At 39.9% G+C, this 23,233-nt stretch overlaps 1 protein-coding gene and 1 long non-coding RNA gene across 3 annotated transcripts in view; one reads left to right on the top strand and one right to left on the bottom strand.

Annotated features, from left to right (window-relative positions):
* Positions 1–23,233, bottom strand: part of LOC311039202 — a 765,206-nt gene that overhangs the window by 115,877 nt on the left and 626,096 nt on the right. The gene's annotated exons all lie outside the window — the stretch shown is intronic.
* LOC311039184 (NACHT, LRR and PYD domains-containing protein 12-like) overlaps positions 14,187–23,233 on the top strand; it is a 121,075-nt gene continuing 112,028 nt past the window's right edge. The window contains exons 1-3 of one of the 2 annotated variants that reach the window (XM_084048853.1): positions 14,187–14,320; positions 17,438–17,508; positions 18,685–18,753. In XM_084048853.1, the coding sequence (XP_083904979.1) occupies positions 18,712–18,753 (42 nt within the window). In that variant the 5' untranslated portion in view covers positions 14,187–14,320; positions 17,438–17,508; positions 18,685–18,711. Of the gene's footprint in view, positions 14,321–17,437; positions 17,509–18,684; positions 18,754–22,362; positions 22,432–23,233 lie in introns of those variants that run through there. The other variant, XM_084048854.1, reaches the window with a different exon arrangement.

The following is a 23,233-nucleotide window of genomic DNA, read 5'->3' as shown; positions in this document are numbered from 1 at the left end:
CTCCGAAAAGAAGCATTCTGCTTCAAATCTTTCAGTAGGTTTTGTGATCTGCACAGCCTCCGTCAGCTTATTACCCAACCCACAAAGGTGTGTGATTCAACTCAAACTACCATAAATCTCATTCTAACATCGGACCGGTCCAAAATCTCCAAGAGTGGGGTTTTTGTTTACGGACTAAGTGATCATTATATGATCTTCTGTACCCGAAAAAAAAACAACAACTAAGGCTGGCTGTCACAAAACGTATCTAGATCCCTCAAAACCTACAAAAGTGAGGCCTTTATCACAGTCTGGAGAGACAGGACTAGTCAGATGAACTAAACAGCATGGCATGGCTTCAAAACCAAATTCCTTGCCATTTTGAATAGCATGGCTCCCATGAAAACCAGCAGGGTTAAAACACGCTCGGAGCCATGGATGAATTCGGACATACTGACTGCTATGAAAGTCAGAGACAAAACAATGCTCTGAAGTTCATACATGTAAGACAAAGCCCGCCAAATGCTTCAACAATAATCTCAAAACCCACCTAGTGATTTTCCTAAACTAGGCTGCAGCTGAATATGTAAAACCAGGTTTACAAACATCAAGATTACGACGGACGACACTCTCATTACAGACGAGCTGGATGTGGCTAATCGCTTAAACATCTTCTTTACAACCATAGCCACAACACTGGTTAACAAACTGCCCTCCCACTCTGGGCGTTTTGGTGTAGAGCACATCCAAGCATTCTACAAACATCTAAGTACACTGTGTCCATTTAACTCTTACTTCATATTGGAGGGGGGGGGGTTACCTCCAAGTATGATGTAAGAACAAAATGGCCGCTGTGTGAATATGGTTAATTGAGTTTACAGTGATATTTATGTACAGTCATTGTAGTGACCTTTTGTCCTTGTGGTGGTTGACTGAGAGTACCTTTTTGCACCGACTTGCTTTGTGCAGCAAACATGACCAAAAAAGGGAAATGAGGAATGTCCAAAAGTTAAGGTTGAACTCAAAAAAGGTTTATTCCATAAGTTGTGATCCAGGCTTGAAAACGTAAAATAAATAGACTTAGAATATAGCAAATAACTTAAAGAGTATAAGGCAGCAGCAACAAAAAACAGACGTAAAAAGCTGTGAACCTCCAATCGACTACACCTGGCCCTCTCTAGGCCAGGTTCTTATGCTCTCCTCTCTTCCATGTCTGTAGAGGGTGACAAAGCACACTGACAGGGGTATTAGACATGGCACATACATGTGGCCTATTGTAGATCGGCTCCTACAGTCATAAAACAATGTATCAGACCTCATGTCTTCTATACTCATCATGTGTAATGAATGTGTGTTTGTTGTTCTTCTGTAGAGATGAAACAGTCTGGTCAGATGGAGATGAAGTCCATGGATCAGACATCAACACCTCCCCTTCCTCCTGGTGACAAGGTTAGTATCGTTTATTTTAGTTTCTATTGTTACTTTCTGATTTTCTTTTTGAGCTTATTTCATTTTTTATGTTTGTAAGCTTTAGTTTTGTTTCATTTTTTTATTTTATAAATATAAGTGTTTGTTTTATTGCATAGAATATGGGGTATTTGTCAGAGGCAAGATGAAAAATTATCAGAAAAAGTATTGTGTTAAAAAATAACATATGTCAAAAAATAACTCTTTCTCTCCATCCATCCATCCATCCATCCATCCATCCATCCATCCATCCATCACAGCTGTCTCAGAGTTCTTCTATGATGACAGAAGGACAGACATCAGTCAGCAGCAGTACAGACCTCAGCTCCCAGCATGTCCAGACAGGAAGCTCCATGACCTCCCAGAGGGAGGTGAAGAAGGAGGAAGAGGAGGATGAGGAGGGGGGAGCAGAGGGAGGAAGCAAGAAGGTCGAAGGTCAACCTGATGTGAAGATGGAGGATAAACCAGAGGTGAGATCATTATTAACCCAGAGGTTCTCAACTCAAATGAATGTAATGAACTATCTGGGATCACTCCACATGCCTCCAAGACCTGCCACAGGCTGTTGATCAGAGCTCTGGCTATTATTCAGGCATCTTACCCCACCTCGATCAGTGATCAGACTCTCGGCTTGATTGATTCTCTGATTTGCCTATCAGACCCTCAGCCTGATCTGGCAGGTTGCCATAGCAACCAAATACAGGAAGTTTGACCTCTATCACAATTACGGCAAACTCAAAGAGTGACGGTGTACTAATGAACATATTTCAAGGACAGCAGCCCATAGACCAGACATTGTCAACAAAGTTTTCAAAATAAGTCTCGATGAACTTCTCCATGACATCAATCTCGGTGTCTTTGGGAAGATAAAGGCTAGAGTACACACCGTTGAGGGACAAATGAGAGGACTCAAACATGCCCACCTCCTACTGCTCCTACACGAGATCTTGACTGTGGATGACATTGATCAAATAATTCGAGCAGACATACCTGACCCACAGAAGGAGCCGGAACTGCATAAGCTGGTGCGTCAATCCATGCTACATAGACCCTGTGGGACAGCCAACCCTAACAGCCCCTGTATGGTCAATAACAGCTGGTCCAAGAACTTCCCTAAAGACTTCTGTGACAACACTCGACTGCCTGTAGTTTGCAACTCCAATTGTTATTTTGTTATACAGGGAAGTTAACAAAAGACACCCACCTCATTCCATTATGGAAGTAACAAAGGGAAGATGTGGAGGTGTGGCAGGACTTTTATACGGGAGACAGACAAGGCAGTGGCGGAGCGTCCGGGTAGGCCAGGTAGGCGGCCGCCTACGGGCCCGGGACTCAGGGGGCCCGGGCCGTCAGATCACATTGACCTTTATTTTTAAGAAATAGATGCACTTTGCGTGCTCTGCCTCTCCGCCTCTCCGCGGCCGCCTCTCAGCAACTTTCCCAGAGATTCACCAGCTTATGGAACTGCAAATATATTCGAGGCACCCCAATACACTGTTAGAAGCTCACCCTAACCTTAAAACCGAAATAAAGTAACACAAAAATGAACACAATCCGCCCAAAACCCGCACATTTTCTGGCTCCGCGTGCATGCTTGTGTGTGCAGGGGAGGCCTGATCAGTGTGCTGTGCCTACCGGCCCGGCTTTCAGTTGTTCCGCCACTGAGACAAGGAGCTGTGACCACTAATGCATGTATTTTATACACACCAACCATGTATTAGAACAAAGACAGGTAGAAGCACCTATTCGTAACACATTTTGTGTAGCTATACTAACTGAACGATATTTATAATTGACACTGTGTCATGAGTCCATGTTCAGTGGAAGGAGAGGAGAGACGGGACAGCAGATCCTTCTCTAGTTTAACGGTGACAAAGCAGCAGTGATCAGGGGCTTTGTGGCGGAGCAGGTCCACTCTATGTGCTTCTGTTCTCTACATCCATAGCAGACAGACCGGGGGTGTTGGTCTTGTTTCTGTCTCCTTGGTACCTCTCCTGACTGGCGGGAGGAGAATGAAAACATCCACTGTACTTGTAGCTCATTGGCATGAGCAGTCGAATCCCGGTTGTTGGGCTTTAGCTTGGGTGTGCTCCATTCTGCATGTTGTATGGTTGATTGTCTGTGGGCAGGACAGGTGAACATGCTACTCAATATGGTCGGGACAGAGTTGTGGCATAAAGGCTTGTCGGGCCAACTCCTCTTGGACAATACATGCGAATGCACAATAACTGTGTTGAGACAGTAAACACAAGCCTGCGTTCCTAAGCTTCCTTTTCTCTCCTCATCCTGGCAGACAGCTGTTCCCTGTTTTCACCCTGAAGTAGCCTATAGGCCGGTCAGAACGCTGAGCTAACACTGTATGAGGCACAATCCTCATATTTGAACTTACTTAATCTCTCAAGACAGATTCAGAGCTCCGCAACTGAATCTGTTCCCAACTCCCATTACACCATGTAGAGTTTTTGTTATTAGGAATATAAACAAACATGCACCACCGGAAGAGGAGGGCTGAGGGAGAGTGAACGGGCCGACATCCGGTCCCTATACAGGGGGAATTGGGCGGTGCCCCCAGAGGCAAATTCAAAGGAAACAGTCAATGGGTTCCCAGATTGGAACATACTTGACCAATACATGTTCTGAACGAGGTGAAAACTATACTCTGAGTGGTTATTAATGCTCATCTGTGTGGCTTTGTGTAGGCTGAGCGCCATCTACTGTCCCTTAACTCCACCACAATAAAAACATGAAAATAACAGCTTAAAATCCAAGGTTGTAAAAGAAGACACAACCTAAACAAGCAATATATAAATATATCTGTAGGATAACATATATCTCCATCAAGCATGTGTGGTGTTGTGTTATGGCACAGTTACTTTTGTTATTTTTGTTTAATTAATGTCCTTGATTTGATTTTCCCTTTCTCTATTCTATTCTATTCTATTTAGGGAACTATTCCTTTGCATGGTGAGATGGAAGACCATCCTGTTACAGAGTCACAGTCCTCTCAACATCCCTCTCTGGAGCTTCAAGATGAAACTGATCTAAGTTCATGCTTCAGTGGTTTGATGATAGAAGAATCCATCTCTCTGCCTCGTTCTCACAGCTTACCCTCACTGAGCCACATTCCATGTTTAGAGAGCAAGGAGAGTTTCACAGCAAAGCGCTCCCACAGCGTAAATGATGTTACACTACTGGACAAAACACAGAGAATTACACCTGATATCATTGTTGTAGAAAACGAAGAAAGCTACAGGATCCACTGCACCCAAACAGGACTGTTCCAATGCAACGTGACCGACCTGGTGTTTAAGATGAAGACAGAGGGAGATGTGACTTACAGGACAGTCCACTGGGACCGAAGGCTTCTATCCCGGCTTGGCACGAAGAGGCCTGCAGGACCACTGTTTGACATCAAGGGTTCTCAGGGGTCTGTGTGTCAGTTACGCTTTCCACATTGTGAGATCCTCTCCATGGGTGGAGGCAAATCCTTGTCTGTTCTCCATGTGATGGATGATGATAGCATTGAGCTGATCAAACCTGATGTGATCACAGAAACTCATGTTATCATAAATGTAACTGGATTATCTTTATATAGCATCATCAAAGATATGTTGTTCGGGCCCAGTCCTGAAAATGCATTGGTGTCACTGTTTTATACACCACCGATTGATGATGATCATCCCACATCGACCCTGAATGTATTGCTGCTGCCTGGGAATGTTGTGCTGGAGGAAGTGATGACCAAAAGGAGGAAGATATACGGAGAAGAGATTTACATTCCAAAGCCTCCCCGTGAACTAATCCCAAAGAAAGAGTATACCCTCTCCACTTCCCCTCAAGATGATTCAATCAGAATTGAACCAAATAACTGTAAGGCAAAGTTTGAAGTTGATGAATCATCATACCACAATTTCGTCTCAACATTTGAAGTGACTTTAGAGGGAAAGTTTGAGCGTCTTGAGCTGCTTCTAAGAGACAGTAACACGTCCGTTTCTGCATGGGAAAGCTGTGTCAACATTTCTGCTCCTTCTTTAAGAAAACAACAAGTTCAGCGCACACTGACTCTTCCAGTAGAAGACAGGCTGTTTTCTGTGCGGAGCAGCTTCATCAACAGCGTTTCAGATCCTGTCCTCAACAGTCTCCTGGACACACTTTTAGAGAAGGGGGTGATTACCAAAGAAGAGTATGATACAGCCTACGTGGAGAAAGTGAACCAAGTCAAGGCACGTGTTGTCATCGACACAGTGAGGAACAAAGGAACTGCTGCAAGTTCAATCATGATATTGTTTCTCCGTAAAAACGACCCGTTCCTCTCTGAACATCTAAAACTGTAACAATGTACTTGAGTTGGACACACTGAAGTTGGTTCATGTTTCATAACATGATCATCCAGAGCAACTTCAAAGTAAATGAGCAATGACAGGTGCAATGCCTTGCTCAATGACACTTCAACAGGGTGCCTGGCTACGGCATGGACACACATTGACTGGTTCAGAGATTAAACACAGGATGTTTCGACTACAACCTCAGGACACATGCATGCACAGATTTAACAAATGCCTTTACAATGTTTTAACTCATGAAGTGGAATCATGCGTCTGACTTGTGTTTATTCAGACACCTGATGAAGGTCATGGAAGATGTTAAGTGGACTGTGTGAACACATACTGTTTATAGACCTTATTCCTGGCCACGCCCACTGTCTCCTCTCTAATGTAGGGAGGTGGGGGTATGGAGCCCCATGTCAAGGGGTTTCCTGCGTTACCTGCTGTTGAAATACAGTAGCTACAGCAAAATGTAAATACATGAGTCAATGGGCAAGACGATGCCTGCAAAAATCCATTTTACTCCCTGCACCCCCTGACACAGGGAGGTTCACAGAACCACTATTGTTTAGACCTGGTCTCTTCACTCTGGTTTGCACTAAACCCAGACCATATCTTCAACACAGTCTACTGGAAAAGAGGAGTTATGGTAGAAATACCATAATACTGTTCTGAGAGAGGTCCATGTCCCTCTGGCTTCCTCACCACTAGCATATATATCATGATAAGAAGACATCTGTACCACCTACTCCCTGTTCCATCCTGACAGGACGTCTGGAGATACATAACATGTACAATAGACCTTTATGCACAGTGGACACATAGCCCTTATTAAACACCTGTAGAATATACAATCATATTAAACTGTTCTAATCTAATGCCCTTTCCTATTCATTGGCTATCTCGTCCTCTTTGCCTGGGCACTAAAACAATCGAAAGCGGAAAGACAGAAGTCAGAACATTTTGGATTCTCTACTTTCTTGGACATTCTACAAGACGCTATGAGAATTTGTCGCCATGGCGAATATATTAACAGAGAACTTTTCCTACCTAAGTCTCCACAGGACCTTTAACTCATTGACTGCCAGAGTTAAAACATCATCTATCGTCCCCTTGTCATCGAAAAAGAGCGATTGTACTGTACCTTTAAAAAATCATGGAATGAACTCTAGATTATTATGGAAGTTTGGACTTTTGATGCTCAAGGAATACAGACTGTTGGATTTCTATTACAACTATTGTCAACCAGAATTCTAAGACAATAGTTTCTCCTGGATGCAATATATTTCATCCTGGACCCCTGGAATCCTCTATATAGATTATTATAGAGTATACTACAAAGTATGTTACAATTTAGGAATGAAATTGTTGCTGATATTTCTAAAAGTTCCTGTAATCAATGATTCTGTATTTTCAAGTAAAACCTATATTTGTTCTTTATCCAGACTCTACTTTCCTTCTTTTCTATTCAGCCCTTGATGTGTGTAAATGTGAACGGTGTGGTGAGTAAATCAACTCAATGTACAGCTAAGTTGTAAATTTAACTTAAATTGTTATTCTTCATTGTTATCATTATTATTTAGTTATTATGATTATTTCTTTACTTTGTGATAAAGAGACATTATAATCAGGGGCGGCCATAGCTGAATGGTTAGTGAGCCCGCCTAGGGAGCCAGAGGCCCTGGTTGCCCCAGGTTCGATTCCAGGCCAGGTCAGCATATGTGTCGATGAAATGAAATTTGTCCCTGAGCAAGACTCTTAATCCCTAATTGCTCACAGGTTCTCATTGGAAGCAAGACGGCAAGGACTTTCATGAACGACCTGTTAAAAGGAATTATCCTTATCCTTATAAGACATGCTTTGGAATGTGAGCTCTTCTCCACAGTGAGTAACTAGTTTTAAGGTGCATATAGTCAGGGCCGCACGAAGGGTAGTAAGAGCGGTGCGGACGCACAGGGCCCGCACTTGGGGGGGCCCGGCGAAAAGAAGAGGGAAAAAACGTTTTTTTCAAATGTATTATTATTAATATAATATAACAAGATTTCTGGGGGATCCTTGACTCAAGGAAGCTTCCTTGCCTTGACTTTGTGCATCAAGCCGTAAAAAGTAAACAACGTGGACGTGGGACATAATGGAATATAAAGAGGAAAATGACATTTCTTGGTGTGATACTAGAACACAGCTGGAAACCCCATATTTCATATAGAAGAGCTAAGCTGGCAAGAAGCGTTTCTATACTGGGAAAAAACAAGACTCATTCTAAATCAAAGGACATGATTTATGACACATCATGCTTATGTTTTATAATAATAATCAAAGTCTACAAAGTAACTAGTAACTAAAGTTTTCAAATAATTGTAGTGGAGTAAAAGTACAATATTTTCCTCTGAGATGTACTGGAGTAGAAGTAAAAGTACTGAACATTGGAAATACTTCAGTAAAGTAAGAATAACTCAAAATTGCACTTAAGTACAGTACTTGAGTAAATGTACTTAGGTATTTTGCACCACTGTAACTATGGTTACCTAGCCAACGAACCTGCATGATGTGAAAACCTTTTCTACAGAGGGGAGCTTAACCTAAAGCAGCTTCTTATACTCACCACTAGGGGGAGTCAGTGTATCACAATCTGTAGGGTCAAGTTATGGAATGATCTGGATTAAGAACTCAAACAAAGCATTAATATTGTACAGTTTAAGAGGATGTTCATCCTTAGCTGTTATAGAGTGGAGGATTGTATTTATTAATGAAAGTATTATTTTTATACTTTAGTGGTGCTTAGACAGGGGGTCCGTGGCCAAGTACATGGGGGCACATGTGTTCTGTGTGTTGTCACTGCTGTCCTAATGGACTCTTAATGTGCCATAGCGTCATAGTAAATCAGTGTCATACATATTGTGAAGAAAACCCAGAGACTGACACTCAGTCATTTGGTCTTATGATCAAAACAAGAACTATATTATAATGTTATGTTATATAAAAAACAAACAAAACAAAACTTTGCCACAGACAAGGCCAAGTCTTGCAGACACATTGATGATCATGACAATCCCTGCAAATAACTTAAATATACAAAGAAACCCTGATTGACAATGACGGAATCAATAATGAAAATAAACAATGTAAAAACTATTGTTAACACAGGCCATACATATCCTTAATAAAGGGGAACTTTAAATGTATTTTTATGTATGAACATTTTTTAATTGTTTCGCCCAAAATGCTATAGGTTTAAAGGTGTTCAAAAAAGCATGCATGTGTAAATATGTTTCATCCAGCTGTGAGATATGTCATGTAAAGGGGGGAGGGGTGCATGGAAGGAGAGGTGGGGCAAATCAAGTGTGATTTTGGCCAAACCTACAATGATTTAATTGTGTTAATTGTCTCAGACACACAGAGCACTTAAAGCTTCCTCAACAGTGTGGATAATAATAAGATATACAAGATTACAAAATGTTAAAGATAGAAGTAAAACAGTAGTAGTAGTAAAACATTATGATGATTGATTTGACTATTTCTCTCCATCACTGGGGGGGGGGGGGGGGGGGGCGCACAGCAAATGTTTATCACATGTACAAGACAATGCAAGCAGACCAGCAGGGAGCCTGACTCTCAGTCTCACATTGTCAACATGAACGGCTTGTTGAATGAGAGTGAGTGAGTGAGTGAGTGAGTGAGTGAGTCAATGGGGGAGGGGAGAAATTTACCTACGGAAATTCACTGGCCAGAACAAGTACAGGTGTACAGAACATATAAATCAGTAGTCAAACAATACCTCCATTTACTAGTAAAAGCAATCGTATTTTCATGTAATAGTAATACCTATATTTAAACTGAAGTTTATATAATGTAGGTCAGTGGTTTTCAACCTTTTTTGCATCAAGGACCCCTTAATTGACACACATTAGCCCAGGGACCCCCACTTGAAAAGTTATTCCAGGGACCCCCAATAAGAGACGATTTTTACGGCTCTAGCAGTGATTTTCAATCATTTTAATTTCAAGGACCCCCAGTTTAACATGCATTATTAGGCTACAGACCCCCATTGAATGGCATTTCTATCTCTGGGACCCCCATTTTTATAAAAAAAAACAATGTTAATTTAACTCTGAGAGTTACAGATCCATAAGGGTCCATTTGGTTCCTAATACCTATCTATCATTTAGCTGGGGACCCCCTGGAACTACCTCAAGGACCACTGGTGGTCCCCGGACCACTGGTTGAAAACCACTGATGTAGGTGACTGATTAACATGCAACATGCCACTACTACAATGTGCCTCAACAGCTTTGAATGTAATGATCATCTGTGTTTACACATCAATCAAAGCACCACAATGACCATTGTCCATCATGTCCTCACTGTTTTGCCTGATTCACTGCCTTTTTTTGCTATTATTTTAATGTTGTTTTATACTTTTACTTTTCTTTTTTGCTTCATTGTTAAATTAGTTGTACTTTTTCTGTAATTGTATTATTGCTCTGTAAAGTACTTTGAGCTGCATTTCATGTCATGGAAGGTGCTATACAAATAAAGTGTTATTATTATTATTACTCTCCGCAGGAGAGTATTGTTTTCACTTTCTAAATATGACACACCGATTGGTCAAGCCTCACGTGACACGTGACAATACGGTGAAATACTGTATAAATACATGGCATCACTTTGACAGTGTCTCTGCCACTGTCAAAGTGAGGTAAGACGGGAACCATCACAAAATGGCTGCATGGCTGATACATAATTGGCAGATAGGACAGATAGGACACTTATATAGACAGGAGGGATATGACACTTACACAGACGGATAGGACACTTACAGTACACAGACAGGACGGATAGGACACTTATACAGACAGGACGGATAGGACACTTATACAGACAGGACGGATAGGACACTTATACAGACAGGACGGATAGAACACTTACACAGACAGGACGGATAGGACACTTACATAGACAGGAGGGATATGACACTTACACAGACAGGACGGATAGGACACTTACAGTATACAGACAGGACGGATAGGACACTTATACAGACAGGAGGGATAGGACACTTACACAGACAGGAGGGATAGGACACTTACATAGACAGGACGGATAGGACACTTATACAGACAAGACGGATAGGACACTTATACAGACGGATAGGACACTTATACAGACAGGACGGATCGGACACTTATACAGACAGGATGGATAGGACACTTATACAGACAGGATGGATAGGACAGTTAGAACATAAGAATTAGAACATTCCCAACATTCCCAACACAAGTCTGGTAAGAGTGAGGTAAGACAGGAACAATCACGAAATGGTTGAGAAATGGCGGATACTGTAACAATTGGATAGGACACTTACACAGACAGGACGGATAGGACACTTACACAGACAGGACGGATAGGACACTTACACAGACAGGACGGATAGGACACTTACACAGACAGGACGGATAGGACACTTACATAGACAGGACGGATAGGACACTTATACAGACAGGACAGATAGGACACTTATACAGACAGGAGGGATAGGACACTTATACAGACAGGACGGATAGGACACTTATACAGATAGAACATTCCCAACATTCCCAACAGCGGAGAGTTGTGCTCCGAGGAGCACTTTTTCTAGTTATTATTATTATTATTATTATTATTATTATTATTATTATTATTATTATTATCTGTGTTCAAATACCCAACGACAATAATTAACCAGCTTATTTAAATTTAATTTAGAGTCAACAATATGGCACAAATGACTGCAAACAACCGGAGATTAAATGGGTCAAACGTTACAAGTTGGGCATTTTATCCATCCCCAAATAACAAGACAACAACATGCACATGTATTCATCAGTCAACTTTTCATTCATCCAAAACAAGCAACTTACCTTTGTTGTGTGTAAGGAACGATGGTTGGGAGTGTGCGACTCTGAACAGCTGTACCATGGTTCACATGACGCTCGTCTGTCACAAGCGTCATGGCGCTACTTGTTCCTGGTTTTTGAAATGTTAACATTTACAACCCGTACATCTACATAATCGTTCAAAGTTCAAATATAAAGTGCTGACCCTACGGCCATGGATGTAACAAGTTAAAACGCCTTGGTCTAAGTATCCGTATCTTCCGTATTTTTCAATACAAAGCCTTTTAATCCAATCGGTGGCCATTTTTTCATATGCTTTCAACAACGCAACCCTATCGGCTGGAAGGTGTACTGCACTCTGATACATTATAACTCTATACAAAAATGGTCGCCGATCGGATTAAAATGCTTTTTATTGCACAATACAGAAGATACAGGTACTTAACCCCAGACGTTTTAACTTATTACATTCATGGCCATGGGTTCAGCACTTTATATTTGAAATGTTAACGTTTATGTAGATGTACGGGTTGTAAATGTAGAAATCTTAAAAAACAGGAACAAGTAGCGCCATGACTGTCATGATATGACGGAGCTAACAGGATAACAGTAACTAATTATAAAGATGGCCCAAATAAAACGCAAAAACGGCATGCTGACTAAACAGACTATGTCACAGCCTATTTAGTAATGCACTGGTGCCCTTCTATGATTAAAAAAAAAACATTCTCGCAGTATTTTCGGGGACGCGTCCATTTACAGTTCAGTCCGGTCTAGACCCCCCGCCTACTGTATCCGGTACGGCACATGCACAATACACAGCACTGTTTCCGTGTCCGCTCAAGACCGGATATGCAAACTGAAAAGCCAATTGGAACCCATTTTAAAAATGTACGTTCCGTGACCATTTTCTTAATCAAACATGGCCAACACAGCATTCTGACTAAACGTACTATGTCATGCACGTGTTTAGTAGTGTACTTTTGCGTTCTATCGTTAAGTACAAACATATTTGCCAGTCTTAACTCTATGGGTCCTGTCCGCACAAGAGCTAAAAGCAAGATGGCTGCTCCTGCACAACTGAGCTAGCCTGTGATTGGCTGGCAGAGTGAGGAACAGCGCCACTGACCTGCCATAGAGATAAAACGGTGGCCAAACACGGTATTGCATCCGTAGTGAGTTAAGACTACCATAGACTTTGCATTGGAAAAGTTAAGGGCGAGTTAACAGTAGAATAATATTTAAACTAATATTTTATAATGTGTTAAATCATCATTATAGATTAGATTAACAGTAGAATAATATTTAAACTAATATTTTATACTCTGTTAAATCATCATTATAGATTAGATTAACAGTAGAATAATATTTAAACTAATATTTTATAATGTGTTAAATCATCATTATAGATTAGATTAACAGTAGAATAATATTTATTCTAATATTTTATAATGTGTTAAATCATCATTATAGATTAGATTAACAGTAGAATAATATTTAAACTAATATTTTATAATGTGTTAAACCATCATTATAGATTAGATTAACAGTAGAATAATATTTAAACTAATATTTTATACTCTGTTAAATCATCATTATAGATTAGATTAACAGTAGAATAATATTTAAACCATAGAGTTTAAACTAATATTTTTATTTTAGCCGTACGAGGGTGACGCGCGCCGAAAAGAGCCGATGTTGAGAGCTTGTAGATTGGCTATTTTCGGCGACGGCGCAGCCGCAGTACCCAGTCACAGAATTCAATAGGTCACCGATTTCAACTGAACACACCGGAAATCTCTATCTTAAAATGTGACTGTGTTTACATCCGCTAGCCTGCTAGCCAGCTAGCCAGCTAGCTAGCCGACTAGCTTGTCAAGTGTTTGAACTAAAAGTAAGTCCTGTATTTGTTGTAAAACTTTCTTTATTTCAATCGACAGTTGTGTTAAATATTGATAATATATAACGCTTGGTAGACCACCCACCAAAGGGCGCTATTATAGACCAATTATTTGTTTACTAACATTGAGCCTGGACGCACAGGTGATTGTTTCACGCAATCAATTCCCAACCTGTTTCGGGGTGCACTGGTTTCAGCACACCCCAATCCCCTCTTGTGTGTGTTGGCTAGTGAGACGCGTCCTAACGAGACCTGATATAATGGGTTTCGTTGCGCGCATACTGGCTGCACGCAGCCAGTATGACGTCGTCTGTTAAGGGGTCTATACACTTTTTAACACATTTAGTGTCACAATGCGAGAGTGTGGAGGCAACAATGAACCACAGGAGGGCGACACTGAGCCGTTTGTCCTTTCTGAGTGTCGAAGAAGAGAAGCCAGGAAGCAAGCTTTGTTACTTCGTTACTGATCCGGTCTGGGTCTCTAGACCGGATACGGAAACAGTGTTCTAATGTAATGTGTGAGGCGTGAACTGCCGGATACGGGAGGCGGGTCTAAGACCGGATGTCACTGTACAGTTTGTAATGAAAAGCAGCCTTGGTTTGCAGATGTAAATAAACGGACGAAATCGAAAGTAAATGATAGTTTAAAGTAAACTCTGAGGAACAAGAAGACAAGATGGAGGATGTTTGTTCTTCTCAGTCAGTGTTTTATCTGTAAAGTCATGGATGTATTTATTTATACATGTTGATGTGGAGCAGCTGTTACACTGAGACAGGTAGAGTTATATTTATATTTATAAATATGTTTACAAAGCGTCTGAACTAAACTGTAACTTTTCAGGATCCACGCCCTGTTTTTTTTCCTCCTAAGAATGTATACAGGACTGAAGAGGTTAATGTGTGTTTTGTAATAATAATCTAAATCTACAAAGTAACTAAAGTTTTCACATAATTGTAGTGGAGTAAAAGTACAGTATTTGCCTCTGAGATTTAGTGGAGGAAAAGTACAAAATAACTCGAAAGTGTACTTAAGTACAGTAATTGAGTAAAAGTACTTTTCGGTACTATGTGTGACGCGTTGTGGGCTTTTAAGTGCGTCACATGAAGTAAGAATCGGGCCGTCCGTGTTCTCTGCTGTTGCCATGTCCGCTTATTATAAGCGAATGTGCGCTTATTTTTCTGTAAAGTTGCTTGTAAATATTGGTAGAAGTGGGGTGCATTTTCTGGGCTTGTTTCTAAAGTATAGTTGGTTATGTGGGCTTGCTTCACAATTGTTCAATTGTTTTAACCGGTGGTTCTCAAATATTTTTATGTCATGGACCCCCAAGTTAATATGTAGGCTAATTTATCCCTATAAGCCCCATCTGAAAAGGTTTTGTGCCAGCTGGAGGCAGATTTGTGTTGTTAGAATGTTTAAAAAATCTTCCAAATATTCCACATTGTATTACAAGATTTTTGTTTAAATATAGCAGATCTACAAGCTCACAACGGTTTAATTAAAGTGCTTATAATGGCCTAAGGGCCAGTTGCTTCTTTTGGGCTTATTTTCATAGACCTGGTTGCTTATTTCTCTCACAAAATCTGGCAACACCGGAGTTTAACTTCTCGTCCAAACTTACAGCTGTCGGCCGCGATGCCTTGACACTGACAGAGAACTTGAACATCATTCTGATCTGTCTGGAAGCGAGTCCCACTATTGCACGATGGATCAGCTGAACGTAATGTGTAATGTTTACAAGGTTTAACCCCGCCAGCAAATAATAGACTAATAACCTGGAAAGGATATAACATGCTCACGTTTACCAGGTAAAAAGATGATGTTGAAAATAAATCCAGGGCATACAAGTGGAACGATTATGGACCAGAGCTTATTGATTACTTATTGATTAAATTAGTTAATTTTGGATTAATATATCACTGTCCTACGTCTGAATGGGGAATGGATATTCTGGACACAGCTTTCATCACTATTAGTTTCCTCGTCAGATGGTAACATTTATTAGGCTGTTGTGTGTGGCGTTCATGTGATCAATATACAGTAGAGTAGCCTACAGTAGGCTATTAGCCTACAAATTAATACCGCGGCACGGACACTGAGGTGCGTCAGTTCCTCCGCAGTTTCATTAAGGCATGAAGCCTATTTTCATTATTACGTGACACTTTGGCTGAGATGGCCCGCTGGCAAACACACTCAGGGACCTAATAATTCAACTCTAAATGCGACTCATAGCCTAGAAAATAAATAAAAAGCGGTGGAATCTACATCATGTCTATATTATGCATAGGCTACAAGCAGTACATTGTTTGACATTTATTTTTTATTTTTTATATATATGTGTTGACAAATGTTGGGCACATATATATTTTATTTGAGGTTTGACACTGTTGTAATTGATTTTGGCATGAAGAATAAAGCATTCTAAAGACATACGCACATTTCAGCCCTGGTAAGGCAGCCTCGGGGCTGACCTGAGAACGTGCGCACCTGACGCACAAAACACAGACCAAAAAACCTTTATGAATCCGACTGCAGGTGTAGGATTTGTCCTAAATGCCGGTACGTACAAAATGTGGTCGCAAATCCCTTTATGAATCGGGGCCATTGATCTTAGAGCTTGTAGATCGGCTATTTTCAAAATGTTTGCCTCGTTCTTATATTATTTGGCCGATGTTTGTTTCACGTTGTGTTGAGTTGACGGAGCTGAAGCGTAAAGTGTGACTCATCAGGTTCAACATTAGTGAACCATGTGACCCGGCAGTGACCGGCACCGACCAATAGGACGATGCGTCCTGTGTGTTGACCCGGCTCATCTCGGCAGCCATTTTGTTTGTAGTTTTTTTTTCCTCCAGTGAGTCAACGGTCCAAAACACAGGATGATGATGTAATAATACTAAAACCAACAGGCAGACACATGAGCTCAGAATACTTTAGAACAGGGGTCTTCAACAGGGGGTCCGGGACCCCTAGGGGGGGGTCCTCAGAGTTACTACAGGGGGTCCGCCAAATCTTTTGCGTGATATGATTTTTGTGAGGTGAGGTTTGGACACTGACCAATCCTGCCCCGTGATTGGCCAATAGTCTACAACGCGGTCTACAACCCCCTAACCCTTCCACAGTCAATGCAAATCTATACTTTTGCAAAGTCAGCCAATCACATTACAGCTAGTGTCATCACCACTAGCTGTAATGTGATTGGCTGACTTTGCAAATTCAGGACTGTGATTGGCTAGCGAAGAACTTTAGGCAAAAATAGCAGATCTACAAGCTCACAACGCCTCGCAGCGCGAGGCGTTGTGAGCTTGTAGATCTGCTATTTTTGGCAAAGAGTTATAGGTGTAGAGGGAAAAAAGAGCAGCAAAAGTTGATCTGAAACACAACTTTATACAATATAGAGGGGGTCCCCCGCTTCATCGCTCTCTCAGCTAGGGGGTCCTTGACCTGAAAACGTTGAAGACCCCTGCTTTAGAATACTTTACACAGTTCACAGATAGGACCCCTCCCCCATCTGAATAGTTTATGTGAGCATAATGAAGAATAGCACAATAATAAATTACTATCACAAATAAATGATACGTTTTTATTAATTCTACAGTTTCACATACAAACGTAAAAACTAAACATCTCTGTGCTTTATTGTCATAAATGTCTCTTCTGCCATGAATCTGTCATTCATAATTATTGATGTCATTCACACTTAAACCCTCTATTCTCACTTAAAAACAATGGGACGTTTTTTTTTTCTGTCAACATAGATCTCTTTGGCAACAATAGCTGATCTACAAGCTCAAAACGAAGTGTTGTTCTGTGTTCGACAATCCATGCAACTCTGTTTTATATGTAATTTTATAGAAGGTTCTCTCTCTCTCTCTCTCTCTCTCTCTCTCTCTTAAAGGTTGTCTCATGTGTGGAGATGTTGCTGTCAATGCTGTCCATTGATGTAGAGTTTACACAACATGTAGACTGGTGAGTTCTGTGTACAATCCATGCAACTCTGTTTTATACTTTATTTTATAGAACATTCTCTCTCTCTCTCTCTCTCTCTCTCTCTCTCTCATTAAATGTAGTCCACACAGCTACCCATGTTGGTGTTTGGGAAATGTAGTACTCGACTGTAGTTTTTTCTAGCTACCCATTGTCGATGGAAAATGTAGTTCTTTAAATGTAGTCCTCATTCGCTACCCATGTTGGTGTATGGGAAATGTAGTAGTCGATTGTAGTTTTTCTAGCCACCCATGGTGGATGGAACATACATGTAGTTCTTAACTGTAGTCCATAAACTCCGTTTATGTAACGGGCCATACAGGTCCATATTGGTTGAGGGGAGGTTTGAGACTTGAGTATCCAGGTACTTTCATTCAGGGTTGTCTTTGAGTGAACACAAAACACAACATCTACAAGCTATTATATTCTAGTACCTAAATATTTCACCACTGCGCCATCAATCCAGCCCTTTAAGCTGGAACAGTTGTTAGAAAGTTGATACTAAAGTTCTTATTCATATTAAAAAAGGGAACGATAAAAATGCTGCTATTAATTCACATTCAGCCTTTTCTAAAGGTGAAGCTCACAACTTGTCTTCTATTTTCACTATTTGAACCAGAGGCTTAAGTTGTTAATTCATAAATGCACGTTTTACCTTTTCACTACTGGCTCATACTGTACCTAACATGAAACAATGACCCAAATGAGTCATGATTGTGCAAATTACACTGTGCAAAGATCTAAAGTGCTCAAACATCATCAATAAGGGTTACAATACATTTGCAAACATACATTAAGTAACAGAGGACCTCTCTGTTACATTGTAATCATTGCTATTGAGTGTTTGTTCAGTGACAGGAGTCTCCATGTCTCTCTACTCTTTAGTAAACACAATCTGAGCACCTTCAAAATTATAAATCAATACTGTAGTTGTATTATTTTATGTCCGTCACTATTACACTGGAGTACCATTGCATTCCTGTGTAACCTGTTATCTTGGAGGATACAGTTCACAGTTTAAACATTAAGCTATTCATTCATAGAAAGTGTTTCTGAAAGTGAAATATTGATTTTTAAAGGGTAGGATATCTGCTGTATGAACACAAGTACACAGTTAGTATAAATGTCACTTTTGTTGTTGTTGTCATCTGTCACCAGAACCATTAGAAGAAGCAACAAGGAAAGATGGGGAACCTTCTATCCTGCAAAGATAGGACACATCAAAGGGTATGTTTATTTACACAAGAAACTAATTGAATACCAGAGTCCAGTGTTTAAATTCATTGTAGACATTCACTGTAAGAACAAACTAACTTAAGACCAGAGTCCAGTGTTTAAATACATTGTAGACATTCACTGTAAGAACAAACTAACTTAAGACCAGAGTCCAGTGTTTAAATACATTGTAGACATTCACTGTAAGAACAAACTAACTTAAGACCAGAGTCCAGTGTTTAAATACATTGTAGACATTCACTGTAAGAACAAACTAACTTAAGACCAGAGTCCAGTGTTTAAATACATTGTAGACATTCACTGTAAGAACAAACTAACTTAAGACCAGAGTCCAGTGTTTAAATACATTGTAGACATTCACTGTAAGAACAAACTAACTTAAGACCAGAGTCCAGTGTTTAAATACATTGTAGACATTCACTGTAAGAACAAACTAATTTAAGACCAGAGTCCAGTGTTTAAATACATTGTAGACATTCACTGTAAGAACAAACTAACTTAAGACCATAGTCCAGTGTTTAAATACATTGTAGACATTCACTGTAAGAACAAACTAATTTAAGACCATAGTCCAGTGTTTAAATACATTGTAGACATTCACTGTAAGAACAAACTAACTTAAGACCAGAGTCCAGTGTTTAAATACATTGTAGACATTCACTGTAAGAACAAACTAATTTAAGACCATAGTCCAGTGTTTAAATACATTGTAGACATTCACTGTAAGAACAAACTAACTTAAGACCATAGTCCAGTGTTTAAATACATTGTAGACATTCACTGTAAGAACAAACTAACTTAAGACCATAGTCCAGTGTTTAAATACATTGTAGACATTCACTGTAAGAACAAACTCATTTAAGACCATAGTCCAGTGTTTAAATACATTGTAGACATTCACTGTAAGAACAAACTAACTTAAGACCATAGTCCAGTGTTTAAATACATTGTAGACATTCACTGTAAGAACAAACTAACTTAAGACCAGAGTCCAGTGTTTAAATACATTGTAGACATTCACTGTAAGAACAAACTAACTTAAGACCAGAGTCCAGTGTTTAAATACATTGTAGACATCCACTGTAAGAACAAACTAACTTAAGACCAGAGTCCAGTGTTTAAATACATTGTAGACATTCACTGTAAGAACAAACTAACTTAAGACCAGAGTCCAGTGTTTAAATACATTGTAGACATTCACTGTAAGAACACATTAACTTAAGACCATAGTCCAGTGTTTAAATACATTATAGTAAAGTGGAAAAGTGAGATTACAGGGAGTAGAGGTAAAGAAGGTGGATGATTTTAAGTACTTAGGGTAAACATTCCAGAGCCATGGATAGTGTGGAAAATAGGTGAAGAAATGAATGCAAGCAGGTTGGAACGGGTGGAGAAAAGTGTGAGGTGTGATGTGTGATAGGAAAGTATCAGCAAGAATGAAAGGGAAGGTGTACAAGACAGTGGTGAGACCAGCTATGTTTTGTGGTTTAGAGACAGACAGCTATGTTATATGGTTTAGAGACAGACAGCTATGTTATATGGTTTAGAAACAGACAGCTATGTTATATGGTTTAGAGACAGACAGCTATGTTATATGGTTTAGAGACAGAAGTGGTGAGCTGTTGATTTTTGAACTATGGGTGCTCTATTTTATGACGTCACATGCGTGCGCACGTGCACGTGTGCGGGCACTTGCGTGCGCACGTGCACGCGTGCGGGCACTTGCGTGCGCAGGCACGTGCACATAGCCACTCAGCTCAGTGCTAGTTGAAATACTGTATTCAACATGTGATTATTAATGTATTTATATGTTTTAAAATTTGTTGCATTGTTAACAATTACCCAAATGGGTCATGATTGTGCAAATTACACTGTGCAAAGATCTAAAGTGCTCAAACATCATCAATAAGGGTTACAATACATTTGCAAACATACATTAAGTAACAGAGGACCTCTCTGTTACATTGTAATCATTGCTATTGAGTGTTTGTTCAGTAACAGGAGTCTCCATGTCTCTCTGCTCTTTAGTAAACACAGTCTGAGCACCTTCAAAATTATAAATCAATACTGTAGTTCTATGATTTTATGTCCGTCACTATTACACTGGAGTACCATTGCATTCCTGTGTAACCTGTTGTCTTGGAGGATACAGTTCACAGTTTAAACATTAAGCTATTCATTCATAGAAAGTGTTTCTGAAAGTGAAATATTGATTTTTAAAGGGTAGGATATCTGCTGTATGAACACAAGTACACAGTTAGTATAAATGTCACTTTTGTTGTTGTTGTCATCTGTCACCAGAACCATTAGAAGAAGCAACAGGGGAAAATGGGGAACCTTCTATCCTGCAAAGATAGGACACATCAAAGGGTATGTTTATTTACACAAGAAACTAATTGAATACCAGAGTCCAGTGTTTAAATACATTGTAGACATTCACTGTAAGAACAAACTAACTTAAGACCATAGACCAGTGTTTAAATACATTGTAGACATTCACTGTAAGAACAAACTAACTTAAGACCATAGTCCAGTGTTTAAATACATTGTAGTAAAGTGGAAAAGTGAGGTTACAGGGAGTAGAGGTAAAGAAGGTGGAGGATTTTAAGTACTTAGGGTAAACATTCCAGAGCCATGGATAGTGTGGAAAATAGGTGAAGAAATGAATGCAAGCAGGTTGGAACGGGTGGAGAAAAGTGTGAGGTGTGATGTGTGATAGGAAAGTATCAGCAAGAATGTAAGGGAAGGTGTACAAGACAGTGGTGAGACCAGCTATGTTTTGTGGTTTAGAGACAGACAGCTATGTTATATGGTTTAGAGACAGACAGCTATGTTATATGGTTTAGAAACAGACAGCTATGTTATATGGTTTAGAGACAGACAGCTATGTTATATGGTTTAGAGACAGAAGTGGTGAGCTGTTGATTTTTGAACTATGGGTGCTCTATTTTATGACGTCACATGCGTGCGCACGTGCACGTGTGCGGGCACTTGCGTGCGCACGTGCACGCGTGCGGGCACTTGCGTGCGCAGGCACGTGCACATAGCCACTCAGCTCAGTGCTAGTTGAAATACTGTATTCAACATGTGATTATTAATGTATTTATATGTTTTAAAATTTGTTGCATTGTTAACAATTACCCAAATGGGTCATGATTGTGCAAATTACACTGTGCAAAGATCTAAAGTGCTCAAACATCATCAATAAGGGTTACAATACATTTGCAAACATACATTAAGTAACAGAGGACCTCTCTGTTACATTGTAATCATTGCTATTGAGTGTTTGTTCAGTAACAGGAGTCTCCATGTCTCTCTGCTCTTTAGTAAACACAGTCTGAGCACCTTCAAAATTATAAATCAATACTGTAGTTCTATGATTTTATGTCCGTCACTATTACACTGGAGTACCATTGCATTCCTGTGTAACCTGTTGTCTTGGAGGATACAGTTCACAGTTTAAACATTAAGCTATTCATTCATAGAAAGTGTTTCTGAAAGTGAAATATTGATTTTTAAAGGGTAGGATATCTGCTGTATGAACACAAGTACACAGTTAGTATAAATGTCACTTTTGTTGTTGTTGTCATCTGTCACCAGAACCATTAGAAGAAGCAACAGGGGAAAATGGGGAACCTTCTATCCTGCAAAGATAGGACACATCAAAGGGTATGTTTATTTACACAAGAAACTAATTGAATACCAGAGTCCAGTGTTTAAATACATTGTAGACATTCACTGTAAGAACAAACTAACTTAAGACCATAGACCAGTGTTTAAATACATTGTAGACATTCACTGTAAGAACAAACTAACTTAAGACCATAGTCCAGTGTTTAAATACATTGTAGACATTCACTCTAAGAACAAACTAACTTAAGACCATAGTCCAGTGTTTAAATACATTGTAGTAAAGTGGAAAAGTGAGGTTACAGGGAGTAGAGGTAAAGAAGGTGGAGGATTTTAAGTACTTAGGGTAAACATTCCAGAGCCATGGATAGTGTGGAAAATAGGTGAAGAAATGAATGCAAGCAGGTTGGAACGGGTGGAGAAAAGTGTGAGGTGTGATGTGTCATAGGAAAGTATCAGCAAGAATGAAAGGGAAGGTGTACAAGACAGTGGTGAGACCAGCTATGTTTTGTGGTTTAGAGACAGACAGCTATGTTATATGGTTTAGAGACAGACAGCTATGTTATATGGTTTAGAGACAGACAGCTATGTTTTGTGGTTTAGAGACAGACAGCTATGTTATATGTTTTAGAGACAGACAGCTATGTTTTGTGGTTTAGAGACAGACAGCTATGTTTTGTGGTTTAGAGACAGACAGCTATGTTATATGGTTTAGAGACAGACAGCTATGTTTTGTGGTTTAGAGACAGACAGCTATGTTATATGGTTTAGAGACAGACAGCTATGTTTTGTGGTTTAGAGACAGACAGCTATGTTTTGTGGTTTAGAGACAGACAGCTAT

Source organism: Gymnoscopelus microlampas (assembly GCF_963454915.1).
Source record: "Gymnoscopelus microlampas genome assembly, chromosome: 22".
Classification (NCBI taxonomy): Eukaryota; Metazoa; Chordata; class Actinopteri; order Myctophiformes; family Myctophidae; genus Gymnoscopelus; species Gymnoscopelus microlampas.
The sequence above is the reverse complement of the archived record's forward strand: the minus strand, read 5'-3'. Positions and strand labels throughout refer to the sequence as shown.